This window comes from Choloepus didactylus, chromosome 13 (assembly GCF_015220235.1).
Source record: "Choloepus didactylus isolate mChoDid1 chromosome 13, mChoDid1.pri, whole genome shotgun sequence".
In the NCBI taxonomy this organism is placed as follows: Eukaryota; Metazoa; Chordata; class Mammalia; order Pilosa; family Megalonychidae; genus Choloepus; species Choloepus didactylus.
Window position 1 is genome coordinate 19,055,479 of NC_051319.1, and position 15,401 is coordinate 19,070,879.

Consider the following 15,401-nt stretch of genomic DNA (forward strand, 5'->3'; position numbering starts at 1 on the left):
ACAGACCCTGCAATGACCCAGGAGATATACCTAGATTATGAGCCTGTAAGGAGCAAATATTTTGACAAAGGTATAATTGCTAGTTGACTTTTCTCCTTTTTCTGAAGGAAATTAGGTTTTTAAAGCTAGAGACCACAGTTTGCAGAGGCTTCTCATGGAGGACCCACTATATGAGCCATCTCAAGCACAACGGCCTTGAGACGCATGATCATGGGAGCTTACGCTTTGTTATGTTACCAACTTTTCCATCAGTTCCTGAAGGAACCAGCAGAGTATACTCTTCAAACAAAGTTTGGCTTGCAAGAATCAGAAAAGCACTCAAGCTAGTTCATGAAACTAGAATGAGAGGCAAATAGGACTTATTATGAAGAAAAAATAGATTCACAGAAATAAAGCTGAGGCAGGCCTCACTGGGACCACAGACAGGGACTCCTGAGGTAGGCACTTTCTTGTCCTCCTGTCTCTGCCTTTCTCCATAGGGCCACACTCTTCTTTCTAGGCTACTTCCTCCCAGCTTCTGTGTCCTTATAACTTGGGCTTGTGCATGGCTGTGGCTTGCTGTGGCACCAGCCCTGGCCCTCATTTTATATCATATTAAGTCCAGCACTGCCCCCAATGAAATGATGTAGGTCTTGGGAATACAGGAAGGGAAAAAAAAACATCAAGATTCCTGTCCATATGAAGATTACATTCTAGGCTAGGGGGAGCCCCAACTAATACATAAACAAAACAATAAAACAATGTCAGGAAGTGATATGTGCAATGAAGAAAATAAGCATTTATTTCTCAGTTTAAATTCTTGAGAGAGTTATAGGTGATCCTTTCAGACATGTCAGATGATGTCACTCCTCTGCTCAAAAACCTGTAATACCTCCTCATTTCATTCAGAGTAAAAGTCAAAATCCTTCTTAAAAGAAAATGTAGGAATAAATCTTTGTGACCTTGGATTAGGCATGGGCTTCTTAGATATGACAACAAAAGCACAAGCAAAAATGATAAACTGAACTTCTCCAAAATTTAAAACTTTTGACTTCAAAGGACACAATCAAGAAAGTGACAAGACAACCCACAGATTGGAGAAAAAATGGGCAACATGTATCTGATAAGGGCTTGTATCTGGAATGTAGAAATAATTTATAACTCAATAATAAGACAACTCAATTTAAAAATGTGCAAAGGATCTGAATAGGCATTTCTCCAAAGAAGACACAAATGGCCAAGAAGCACCCGAAACGATGCTCAAATTCACTTGTAACCAGGGGAAATGCAAATCAAAACCACATTGAGATGGCAGGATTCACATCTACTAGGATGGATGTAGTCGTAAAGGGAGATAATAGCAAATGTTGGTGAGGATGTAGAGAAATTAGAACCCTCATATACTGGTAGCAGGAATATATACTGGTGCAACCACTTTGGAAAACACTCTGGCAGTTCCTCACAACATTAAATATAGAGCAATTCTACTCCTAGGTATAAACCCAAGAGAAATGAAAACATGTATTGGCAGAAAAACTTGTTCACAAATGTTCATGAGAGTATTGTTCATAATAGCCAAAAAGTGGAAACAACCCACATATCCATCACCTGATGAATGTTTAAACAAAATGTGTTATTCAGCCATCAAAAGGAATGAAATACTGATATTCATTGTAATATGAACCTTGAAAATATTATGCTAAGTGAAAGAAGTTACACACAAAAGGCCATATATTGTATGATTCTATTCATATGAAAAGTCCAGAATAGACAAATCCATAGCAGCTGAAAGTAGATTACTGGTTGCCTAGGGCTGGGGAGGTGGCCAAGGAACCAGGAATGCTTGTTAATGGGTTTTGGGTTTCTTTTTTGGGTGATGAAAATGTTCTAAAATTGATTGTGGCGATGGTTTCACTTTAAATGAGTGAATTGTATGGAGTGTGAATTATATCACAATAAAGCTGTCTTTAATCTTTTACCTGACCCTTTCCCACAGTACTGGTTGGTTCCTGTGCCCGAACACTCTCCCTCCCCTCTCAGATATCTACATAGCTAATGGCTTCAAGTATTTGCTGATATGTCACTTTCTTAGTGAGGCCTAACCCTGACCACCCTGTACTTTTTCTTTTTACCTTAGCATGTATCACCTCCTAAGATACTGTATAATTTACTCATTTATTATGTCCTTTGTTTATTGCCACCCTCTCCTAGATAGAAGGTAACATCCATGAGAACAGGGATAATTGTTTTGCTCACTGATGCATCACAAAGGCTTAGAACAATACCTAGCATGTAGTAGTTGCCAAACTCTGAAAACATGTTTCTATAATTCCATAACTTATTATCTCATTACCCCAGGGAGAATCTTGATGTGGTGGTATACTACTTCTGACTTGAATTAAGATAGTTATTTTCCCCGTTGGCCTAGTAATTTCATTCTAGGGAATCTATCGAAAGGAAATAATTCAAAAGAAGAAAAATTTTGCTATGGCTTACTTTGATCTCCTTTGTGCCAGGCACTGTTTAAAACCTGGTAATAGTTTAAATGACCAGCAATAGAGGAATGCTTAAGTAAATTAAAGTATATCATCTTAGTACAATATCATGCCACCAATAAAATCATAATGATTTTATGTGGGAAATGTTTACATCCTAATATTGAGTGGGGGAAAAATTACAAACTTCCATCTATACCATTAATTTAACAAATATTTATTGACCACTGTGTTAGTCTGCTAAAGCTGCCAAAATGCAGTATACTAGAAATGGGCTGCTTTTTTAAGATTAGTTTACAAGCTTCCAGTTTTGAGGTTGTGAACATGTCTGAGTCAAGGCATCATCAGGCAGTGCTTTCTCTCCAAAGACCAGATGCCGGCGATCCTGGACTCCTCTGTTACAGTGCAAGGCACATGGTAGCATCTGTTGGTTTTTCCCTTTTCTTCTGTGTTTCATTACTTTCAGTTTCTGGCTTCTGGGACTTTCTCTCTGTTTCTGTGGCTTTCTCTTTCAGCTTCTGAATTTCATTCTCTTATACTAGTAAGAGGATTAAGACCCACCCTGAATGAGGTGGGTCACTTCTTAAGATTCTGCTTACAGTAATAGGTTTACATCACAGGAGTGGATTAGCTTTAAGCACATTATCTTTTCTGGGGTTCATAAAGCCTCCAAACCATCACAGCCACTTACTATGTGCCAGTCCCTGATCCAGGTATTGAGAAACAGCCAGGAACAGGAGTAAACAAGATCCCTGCCCTCAGGGACTTACATTCTAGTGGAGAGAGGCAGGAAATGATAAGGTGTAAATAAGTAAGAAAATTCCAGAGACTGATACTTGCTGTGAAGAAAGTAAAGCAGGGCAAAGGGTTGACTGATTTGTGTGAGTGTGTGGTGGGAAGGAGCTGTAACCTTCGACTGAGGGCTGATACACAGGGGAGCACAGCAGGAGCCAGGCCCATGAGCAGAGCCCAGATTACCTAGAAGTTTGAAGTTTATACCCTGGGAGGAGGGGAACCAGGAATGGCATTCGGCCGTGGGGAAATATGATTAGAATTGTGTTCTAGACCCAGGGGGCGGGGACTGAGCACTGGGGAGGGAGGATTGACAAAGGCTATTGTTGGAGGTTTGAAACTTGAACTCTAGTGCTGTGGCAATGGAGTGGAGAGCACAGATTTCAGAGAAATTTAGAAAATATAGGGGATTCTATTTTTCACAATAGGAAAATACGAGAGAGCAACAATGTGACGACTCCTAGGTTTCCGGCTTGACAGCAATTTGTAGGGAATAGAGACAAAGCATGGTGATGCTTTAATGTGGGGAATTTGTGGTGTATTTTTTCATAATTTAAAAAAAATGATTTTCTTCACTGTAATTTTTGGAATCAAGTTAAAATCAGGAGACATATAAAAATTATTTCTACTAATAGTTCTCTTTTATTAAATGACATAGAGAAGGCCCGAGTGCTACTAATGTTGTATTGTCTTAAAAAAAAAAGGAAAAAAAAATAGAAAAAGGAAGAACATAGAAAGTCATCTTTTAAAAATATGTATTTTTTGTACCCAAGAAAAAGAACATGCAGTTTTTATATTTTGAACTAATTTTCAATTCCTTATCATTGTCTATTAGCCTAGGTTGACTGGATCATTTGTTTTCAGATCATTTTTAAATTCCTGTATTCTAAGGTATTAATTTTTTTCTCTAAATTTGGTGTTGTCTGAAAACTTGTGGCATATATCCTCGATTTCAGCATCAAATCTGATGAAAATATTCCATAACTTTTGGTCTGGGTCTCTCCACATTGTTGCTAGACTGCTGATTATTGCATTTTGTATGAATGTTTCTAGCAGAGTATGCTGATTTCTCACACTGTTAAGATCCAAACCATTGATTCCATCCTTAGATTGTTAATTGAATTATTTTAAGGAATAAAATTAAATCATTACTGTTTACCAGTTATTAAACCTAGCATTCTTCTCTAGATCTACAAAGCCTTGGTCAGTCTTGGAGGAAGACAAAGTTAAGGAAGACGTTCTTTCCTTTATCATTATTCAGTAAATATTTACTCTCAGGAACTATAATCACAATATCTAGCTCACACATTTGCAATGTGTGAGGCATAGAACTAAACAGAGGGACTGCAAAAGTGAGTGGAACAGATATAGCCCAAGCCCTCAGAGGCAACACAGAATAGCAGGAAGGGCACTGGATTGTGAGTTCCTAGACCTGGATTCCAGCTCCAGGTCAGTTATGAACTGGCTGTATAATGTTGGCAGATATATCTCTCCAAAGGCTTTGGTTGTCTTATAAAAATTAGTGGTTATGGCAACTCTAACATTTTACCATCCTCCAACTTGATTTCTTCTAACTATGACAAGTTAAAATTATTTTCAAAGCATGTCATCTCTTTATGACTTGGTTATCTAGTTTACTATTTGATATTGAAGTCCTTAAGATCCTATTCCACTCTTCCAACATCAATATACACACGTGTGTATGTGCATGTGTATATTTTGAAGATGTGTTGTGCTTATCTTAAGGGCAAAGTTTGGCCTTACTCTGTAAATGTGTTTAGAAAACAATATAACACAGATACTGAAGGCAGCTTGTTTTTAGCTTGTAGCTAAACATGACATTCAAATGTTAATTGGGTGAATAAATCTTGTTCGTTTTACAGACATGAAAATGTCAATGGAATAAAACTATTTATCACAAGATAATGGTCTCTTGCCGCCACATAAATGCCAAGATGAAGATACTTATTGAAAATGTATCAAAATTTTCTATTGCTATTTATTGAAAATAAAGGTTGAGGAAAAGTTCAGCTTTTCAGTTCTAACATGAGAAATGCCCTGCCTATAGACTGCTGTATCAAAGACAGTGTGCATGGTATAGAAACATCAGGACAGTCTAAGAAATAAAGTTCTAGAGACGAATCTTTGAGCTTTGTAGCAGTATGAGAATTACTGGAATAGCAGAGTAGGGGCTGGAAAGAGACACCTAATATTTATCGAGCTCTTATTGTGTACCTCTCATGGCCCTGGACACTTACACTAATGAAGCCTCATGAGAACACGATTTGGAAAGTATTGTTTTCCTCATTTTACAGGTGAAATTAAAAACAAAATAACTTGGGGTCTCATTATTGGGAATATACTTGAAAGAACTGAGAGCAGGGACACGAATGGACATCTGCACACTGGTGTTTATGGCGGCAATCTTCGTGATTCGCGGTGGATGGAGGTGGCCTAAGGGTGTATCGACTGATGAATGGAATGGTGAACTTTGGTGTATACATACAATGAAATATTGAGTGGCCACAAGAAGAAAAGAAGTTGTGAGGTACACAACTAGGTAAACGGACCTTGAGAACAGTATGTTGTGTGAAATAAGCCAGAAATGAAAAGAGACAATATAACGCCTCACTAATATGGACTAACTATAATGGGCAAACTCAGAGAATTGAATCTGAGAGCATAGGCTATCAAGGAAGGCTTATTGTAATGGTTCCTAGATTGTAGACTCTTAACAGCAGTTACCTCTTTTCCTGAGTGGTAATGGTTATTTCTAGACTCTGAGATGCTGAGCTCTTATGTATACCATGGTTGATGCCTGGAACTTCAGGTATCCGTGTGACACCTGAGACTCTGAGCTAGAGTTCAGTAGCTCTAAATGTCAACATTAACTCACACAGCAAATGTTAAAGAAGCTGAAAAAGACATCAGACTTCAATTAGAGATATGAGAAAATGGCCTTGGTTAGGACTAGGGTAAATCAGACTAAAGGGTAGAGGATGATATTGGCTGTATTTTAAAACTTCAAGTTCTGTGTGAGAGCAAAGATAGAGATGTTTATTTGATGGAAAATCTTTATTTTCTGTAGCACACTGGATAATTTAATCTATATGGTCAGTTTATTTAAATACCAAAATTACATGGAACCTTGAATAGGGAGTGAGATCTGGTTTGTTTGAACAGGTTCATGTGAAGCCCTAGTACATCCCAAAATAATTTGGGCAGAAGATAAAGAAGTATTTGAAAAGCCCCCTTGAGGGACTGGGGAAAAATGTGGAAATATTAAATTTGCTCACCTGGGAAATTCCTTATATTCTTGCAGACATTGTGGACTACCAATTTAGTAGGCCGAGCCCTGGATCTTGGGGCTTGCCCTCATTAAGCCTGTTACTGCAAAGGAGATGCTAAGCCTACTTATAGTTGTGCCCAAGAGTCACCCCCAGAGAACCTCTTTTATTACTCAGATGTGGCCTCTCTCTGCAAGCAAGCTTGGCAGGTGGACTCATTGCCCTCCTCCTATGTGGGACATGACCCCTAGGAGTGTAAATCTCCCTGGCAATGGGGGACATGACTCCCGGGGATGAGTCTAGACCCAGCATTGTGAGATTGAGAAAGACTTCTTGACCAAAAGGGGGAAGAGAAATGAAACAAAGTAAAGTTTCAGGGACTGGGAGATTTCAAATGGAGTCAAGAGGTCATTCTGGAGGTTATTCTGATGTATTATATAGATATCCCTTTTTATTTTTTAGTATATTAGAATAGCTAGAAGGAAATACCTGAAACTGATGAACTGCAATCCAGTAGCCTTGTTTCTTGAAAATGAGTGTATAACTATATAGCTTATCTGGTGTGACCATGTGATTGTAGAAAACCTTGTGGGCTCACACTCCCTTTATCCAGTGTATGGACAGGTGAGTAGAAAAATGGGGACAAAAAAGTAAATGAATAATAAGGGGGGGCGGAATAGGTGGTATAGGTTGTTTTGGGTATCCTTTTTTACTTTTATTTGTTTTATTTTATTTTTATTATTTTTTTTGGAGTAATGAAAATGTTCTAAAATTGCCTGTGGTGATGAATGTGCAGCTGTATGCTGATACTGTGAACAGTTGATTGTACACTTTAGATTATTGTGTGATATGTGACTATATCTCAATAAAATTGCAAGGAAAAAAAATAACTTGGGGTCTAACAGAATAAGTGCTGTCACCAGGATTCAAACTCAGTCTGGACTCCAAATCTAGTGCTCTTTCTGCTTTACTCCACATCTCTACTTGTACTTCTAGAAGAAATCTGAATACAGGGCTTTTTTTTTTTTTTTTTTTTTGAGATTATTTCCCAAGTTTTGCTGCACTTGATGTCCAAGTATTTTTTTGGATCTAACAAGTTAGAATACTGACATGTTTTCTTTAAATTACATCATCAATTTGCTTATTGCATGCCTTCTTTATCCTAAGGAAAAAAGCACTCCCATTGGTCTTGAGAACTTGATAGCTTGAACAGGCCAAGTAGCACTAAATTCCGGCAATTTGATTACTTTCTTTCCAGCAGTAAGTGGTTTAAAAATCTATCTTTCTGCTTTCTTTTCTCCACTTACTTCTCTTGTGTATACTTTAAGTGCCACAGCGGTCTTCATAAAACACATTATTTGGTTAGTCACTGAATATAGGTGGATAACTGAAGCTGTTTAAACAGATAAGAGGAATTATTGTTCACTAAGAAGCGTTTGCTAATCTTTCCACGCCAACACCTCTCACCTCCCTCTACCCCCATCTGTGCCCTTTCTCTCCTGGGTGTTGTTAATGTCTTTCCTGCGAACTGTCACAGAACTGTAACTTTCCTCTGTCAGTTCCACTCTCTACCTAGTATTTTCATTATTGATATGCTTGTCACAGTTTCCATAGTAGTCAGTAAGCTTCTTACTAGGAGAAATTGTGTGTTCTATTTCTCTGTATTCCCTAGGATGCCCTACAGAGCACCTTGAACATTGCAAGTGTTCAATAAATGAGAGAGTGAAAGAAACACGAGTGTGGTCTCTTCGAATTTAAAGACTAGAGGAAGTATTAAGACTTCAGAGTTTTCCATAGTGCACCCGTGTGAATACAGGAGTCTGTCTACCTGATCCTCTGCCTATCCTTGTATCTATCAGTTCTCTCTAAAACACATTTGGGTTTTATTTATTATATAAAATTCCTAGAGGCAATGAACCAGCACATAATTTAACTGTTAGATGGATACAAAGAAGAGAAACCCGAATGTTTAAACTTCCCTCAGGAAGAAGATAGTAATTCATAAAGCACTCTCTGGGTATATAAATAACATGAGTACTAGTAAAGATTTTTTTTTAATCATAGTATTCTTTTGGTAGTCACCAAGCACCCTTGTGTCCCATGGGATTACTAACAAAGTCTTTAAATGTGCTTTCACAGATGGAAGACCTTTAACTCTGAAAGACATATGGGAAGGAGTCCATGAGTGCTACAGGACACGGCTTCTGCAGGGACCATGGGAGACTATTACCCAACAGGTTTGAGAGTATTTTCATTCTATTATATGTGCTTCTTTCCCTCTACCCATCTTTTTCATCAAGTTTTCTCTCCCCTACCCATTTCCCTATTTCACTCCTCCACAGCCTTAGGTTACATCTCAATGACCATTTCCTCAAAAATATCTTCCCAGATCCAGACTTGGTTCAGGCACCTTGTTATGAGCTCTCATAGCATCATATAATTTTCCTTCATAGCACTTATCACAATTTTCAAAGATATATTTGTGTGATTTTTGTATGAATGTCTTTATTTACCACTAGACTGAGCTCCCATGAGGGCAGACCATGTCTGCTTTGCTCTTCATTGTATGCCTAGCACAATACTTAGCAAAATAGTAGGTGCTTAAGAAAAATTTGTTAAGTAAATGAGAATACAAACTAAGTTGGCATATATACTAAGAAATAGATGGTTTAGCTTGTCATCTCTAATGCTTCAAAGTTTGAGTAGAAGGTGCCTTTGCAGGAACAAATTAATTTTTGATTAATAATAGATTTGCAATAGTGATTTGCAAAAGTAGAGAATAGATCTGCAAAGGTAGATATAGAAAGTAGATTTGCAAAAGTAGAGAACTAGGTCTTTCAGTCATACAAGTCATTATTACTGCCTTGCTAAAATCAGCAGTTAATTACTGTAGAAAATTAAAAGTACTCAGCTTGCAACCAATCATGGTCTCTTTAAAAATCACTTTTACTTGTATTAAATATCCCATTTTTCCCCAGTCTTGTTTAAGTTTAATCAAAACTTCCTCTAAAAATGACTTTCTCAACCATTAGAATTTTATGGCCTCTTATATGTTTGATCATAATAATGATAGGTTATCTCCTAATCAAGTTAAGAATCTTTAGCATCTCATAAGTAGTGCTTTGATAGTGGCTACCGGTGACCATTCTCTAGGTTTTAACTGAGGACAAAACTAGATTTAAATACTTCACAGTGCCCCTCAAATTGGACGTCTCCTTTCCCTTCCCACTTTCACCGTACTGGATCAAGGCCTTATGACCTCACCAGGAACAATTAGTAGTGCCTCCTATCTTTGGTCTTCTGCTCCTTTCCTCCTTGCCCCTTACTGCTAGTCTTCTTCCACTGCTGTACTTAGACTCATGCTCAAACTTACAATAGCTCTCCTTGCAAGAGCCTATGGGATGTCGTCTAAATGCTTACCCTGGACTTCAATGGCTGCTACTCACTGGCCCCTTTTAAGCTTATCTACTACTCTTGGCCTCCACACAGTCTTAGCTGTAGCCAAACTGCTGCTTAGTTCCTTCAACCCATTTTGCACAGTTTGTGCTTGGAATTCTTTCGTGCTTTAATGCCTTCCCTCTTTTCTGTCTGCATATTTCCTTCATGCTCTCTTATACTTTCCATTTTCTGATACCACTTCAGCTCACAATAATGACCTCATGTGAAATCCAAGTTCTATCAACCAGACATGTGTGGTTACTATGATGAAGAGTAATGTGATATATGAGCAAATCAGCCTTAAAGATTTTTGGCAAGAGCATTTTATAGTATGCAACTTTTATATTAACATTCAAATATGTCAAGGTGAGTGCTAAGAGTTTCAACTTCCAGTGTCTTCTCAATGACCACAAACTGTCCAAAAATATATACCGTAGAGTCTGAATCCACAGGAACTAGAAGAGCTTTGGTTGTAAGAGTCAAAGAAGATAGCCAAGGGTAGGGGAATAAAGTATCCCAAGAGACATGTGGATTTAACTTTAATGACTTTTGTTCTAGTTTGCTAATGCTGCCAGAATGCAAAACACCAGAGATGGATTGGCTTTTATAAAAGGGGGTTTATTTGGTTACACAGTTACAGTCTTAAGGCCATAAAGTGTCCAAGGTAACACATCAACAATTGGGTACATTCACTGGAGGATGGCCAATGGCGTCCGGAAAACCTCTGTTAGTTGGGAAGGCACGTGGCTGCCGTCTGCTCCGGAGGTAACGCATCAGCAATTGGGTACCTTCACTGGAGGATGGCCAATGGCGTCTGGAAAACCTCTGTTAGTTGGGAAGGCACATGGCTGCCATCTGCTCTGGAGTTCTGGTTTCAAAATGGCTTTCTCCCAGTATGTTCCTCTCTAGGCTTCAGCTTCTCTCCAGAATGTCACTCTCAGTTGCTCTTGGGGCGCTTGTCCTCTCTTGGCTTCTCCGGAGCAAACGTTGGCTTTCAAAGGCCGTCTCCAAAATGTCTCTATAAGCTGAAGCTCCTCTATCAGTTCCAGTGCATTCTTCAAAGTGTCCCTCTTGGCTGTAGCTCCTCTTCAAAACATCACTCACAGCTGCACTGAGTTCCCTCTGTCCATCAGCTCATTTTTATGGCTCCAGGGACTCAACTTAGACCCACCCCGAATGGGCGGAGCAACACCTCCATGGAAATTATCCAATCAGAGTTATCACCCACAGCTGGGTGGGGCACATTCCAAAGAAACACGCAAAAAATTACAATCTAATCAATGCGGATAACGTCTGCCCACACAAGATTACATCAAAGATAATGGCTTTTGGGGGACACAATATATTCAAACTGGCACACCTTTTTCTCAGCTATTTAGCAATTATTTTTTCCACTATGCTCCTAGGCCTAATTCTTACCCCTTTTCTTTTTCTGTCATAGCAGCCCTATTATTAAGCCCTTCAATTCAAGCCTATAGCACAATTTCTGGTGGTGTCTGTCACTTTGGTTTTTAATTTCACATGTCTCAGTTCTTCCTCATGACATATCAACAAGGTTTGGATGTAAGTGTATTTTTTTAGAGTCCTAACATGATGTTACCGATAGACTTCTTTCCCTTAGTTGTTGAACCAGCCAAATGAACCGATCTGTAAATTGATTGTTTTTAATGGAATTGACTTATATCTTTCCATTTATAGACATTTAATGTCATACAAACAGCCTATTGGTAGACCATCTTTTTCCTACCTCTTGTAGTACAATAGTACTATTTCTAACAACAAGGCTGGGAGACGTAATGGGAGTGATACTTGATATACCCAAACTACAATACAACTAACATTCAGATGGTCCTTTGGAATTTATCTTATTAGGATTTGATCTGTGGCCAGGTGTCCCACTTGTTAATGATGAACTTTACTTAAACCTTAGAATTGTCTCATCACAGCACATGTCCAGGCATTAAAGTGAAAGCAAGCAAAAATCATTTGTAGCCATTACACTGCTTGGGATTTTAAAGTCACATGAATATTTTCTTTGGAAGTCTTGGCTTTTAATCCCAGGTCGGAGTATTGGGTAGATAAGTATATATACTATTCTTTGCTTGAGATCTTTGAGAGAATGGGTCTTCATTTTTATAAGGACCCACGTGGAGAAAACACAAGGTGTCCTCAGTGAGGTGGAGTGTGTGAGGGGTGTGATCTGGTCCTAGGAGAGGCTGAGCTAGTAGAATATTGATGGCACCAAATAGTAGACACTGTTTTGCAGAATTATGCGAAAGAACCATTTACTTGCATGATAATAATATCCTGTCCTCCAGAGTGGCTGGAAAACAAAAGCAGCCTTTGCATAATACAAAATGCATTTCTCTTCATTTTCAGTTCTGATTGTACTCATATAGTTTGCTGCTCTTCATCTTTAGTAATCACACTTCTGTTCCCTCAGAATTTGTCTTGATGATAAGGACCTGTTCATGTCAGACATGAACCTTCTCTTTTGAAGACAAGCCACTCTTGAATCTCATACATTTGATTATGGTGATTACTTACCTGCCTTTGTCCAACATAACAGGCTACCTATTGTTTCAACCCTGCAGCCTAATAAAGAACTTCCTAAAGAGAGTTAACAGGTGTTTGGGTTGGATCTGCCTAAATTGGTATAGTGAATGTTACAATAATGATCACTGGAAGGCGTGGGTACTCTGTTTTAGACAAAGAACTCCAGTGATCTTGGCACAGGCTAAAGCCACAAGATTAAAAAAGCTTACCTGAAATTTCACTTGAAGATGTGTGTTTAAGTGTATGGGTGTGTAGTGGTCTGATAAGAAATTTTTCCTGCCTTCTTTTTTTAAAATTTTGTATTATTGGCAATTTTAAACATATGCAAAAGTAGAGCTAATAGTATAAGGAACTTATCATCCCATGGCCAGTCTTACTTTTTCTGGATCTTACCCAATCTGGGATTTTTATAAAGCAAATCCTAGACATATCATTTCATCCATAAATACTGAAGCATGTACGCTTAAAAAGTAAGGGTGCTTCGTGAATGTTTACAGCAGCTTTATTCTTAATAACCCAAACTGGAAATAACCCAGATGTCCTTCAATGAGTGAATAATTAAACAAACTGTGGTACATCCATACCACAGAATTCTGCTCAGCAGTTAACAGGAATGGTATTAATACATGCAATAACCTGACTGAATCTTCAGAGAATTATACTAAATTAAAAAAAAAAAGCCAATCCCAAAAGGATACATAGTGTATGATTCCATTTACATAACATTCTTGAAATGACAAAATTATATAAATGGAGAACAGATTAGTGGTGGCCAGGAGTTAAGGAGGGGTTAGGTAGGGGTGAGAGGGAAGGGGGTGCAGCTACGAAAGGCAACATGAGGGATCTTTGCAATGACGGCAATGTTCTATATTGTCACCTCATTGATGTCAATATCTTGGTTGTGATATTGTACTATATAGTTTTGCAAGATATTAATAACCTCCTGGGGGGACTGGGTAAAAAGTATGAGAGATATCTTTGTATTATTTCTTACAACTGCATGTGAATCTGCAATTGTCTGAAATAAAAAAGTTATTTTTAAAAAGGTAAAAACTTTTAAAACTGTGGGCACAATTCTGTTATGACAACTAAAATTTTTAATAATTCCTTCATATCATTAAACATTTAATGTTTACATTTCCCCAGTTGTCTCATAATTTTTTTTTACAGTTTGTTTGAATCAGGATCCAAATAAAGTTAACACATTAAAATGGTTAACATCTCTTAACACTTTAAAAATGTATAGTTTCTCCTTCCTCCTGCTCTTTCTTTTTTTCCTTGTAAATTTTGTTGAAGAAACAAGGTTGTTTTTCCTGCAGTGTTCCGCAATCCGAATTTTTTTACCAAGTGTACCTCTGTGTTGTTAATATGTTCCCCTCTGTATTTCCTATAAGCCGGTAGTTATATCTTGAGGCTTGATCAGATTCAGATTTGATTTTTTGGCAAGAATACTTCATAGGTGATATTGGCATCATAGAAGTCACATAATGTCTGGTTATTTCTCTCCTTGTGATGTTTGCAGCCATTGATGATATTGCCTAAATACATTAATTCATTAGGGATTACAAGTTCTGATTCTGTCATTCACTATTTATTGGCTAGACTATTTCTATAATGACAGTTTCCCTCATCAGCTTAGTTACCTGAGGTATGCTTTGTATGGGAAAGGCAGGATAAATATTTGATTCTTTCCCTTTATATTCTAACTTCAAGAAAATGAGTTTGTTCTCTACCATCCTCCAAGGATGACCAAGAACTTTTTTTTTTTTAATGTATCTTTATGAACCCATGGATATAAATATTTTATGCATTTCACTCCATTGTAGTGGTGATTCTTATTGATACGTTAAATTGTCCCATCTTTAGCCAGTGAAAGCCTCTTCAAGTTGGCTCCTGAGTCATTTTGATATAGCCCAAGTAGCTTTGACAGCTTCCTGGCTTTCTGGTATAGGTTTTGGCACGTTCATGTTGTGCAATTCCTGCCTCGACTTGGAGTCAGCCATTTCTCCAAGGAGGCTTACTTCCTCTCAGTGGGAAATGTTAGAGTCTTTAACTGGGTGCTGGAGCCAGACAGAGTGGATTTGACTTTGAGCACCACCACTTACTACCTGCATGACCTTGGGAAAATTACTAAGATGCTCGGTGCTTCAATTTCATCTTTCCACTAGAGATAATGGTAGCATTTATCCATTAGAGTTGGTGGGAAGATTAACTGAATTAATATATGCAAAATACTTTGAACACTGCCCAGCACTGAATAAGTAGTAAATATATTAAGTAATTATCATAATCATTATTTTTTCCTGGTAAACACAGTTACTTCATTAATTTTCTCAGTCATTTGATGGTTAAAGTAGGTCAGATTCAGGATTTGATCCATCCCCCCTTTTCACTGGAGTTTATACTAAACTCCTGGACCTTATCCAAATGTGCTTACCCTTGGGTCTCTGTTTCAACTCTCTGCTGCCTCTCTCTCTTTCTCTCTGTCTCTCTCCTACCCTTGCTCTCTCTCTCATCAAACTTTTGCACCCCAAGGCCACATTCTGACTTTTGTGGAATTTAGGGGTTGCCTTCATGGGCCCCTTCCACCATTAAAAATATTAAAAATTATATTTACGACTGTATTGTTATAAAGATGAATATATCAATATTACATATTAAAATGTTTTTGACCTAAAAATTGTTAATTTCTTCTATGTTTAACAGAAACTTAAACGTTTTCATGGATTTCTAAAAGTATGGTGGACTCTAGGCACTGTGCCTACTGTGCGTAGGACAAGTTGGTCCTACCATACCCCACTCCTTCCGCTATTGTGAAAGGGCTGCAAAAAACTCAAGTGGCATCTCTGGCCCT

The 15,401-nt window shown here is 38.0% G+C and overlaps 1 protein-coding gene across 1 annotated transcript in view; it reads left to right on the top strand.

Moving 5' to 3' along the window:
- The window catches only part of ATG10 (autophagy related 10), a 253,207-nt gene that overhangs the window by 140,154 nt on the left and 97,652 nt on the right, over window positions 1–15,401 (top strand). Inside the window, exon 3 of the mRNA XM_037800748.1 lies at window positions 8,693–8,790. Coding sequence (XP_037656676.1) covers window positions 8,693–8,790 — 98 coding nt within the window. The remainder of the gene's footprint in view (window positions 1–8,692; window positions 8,791–15,401) is intronic.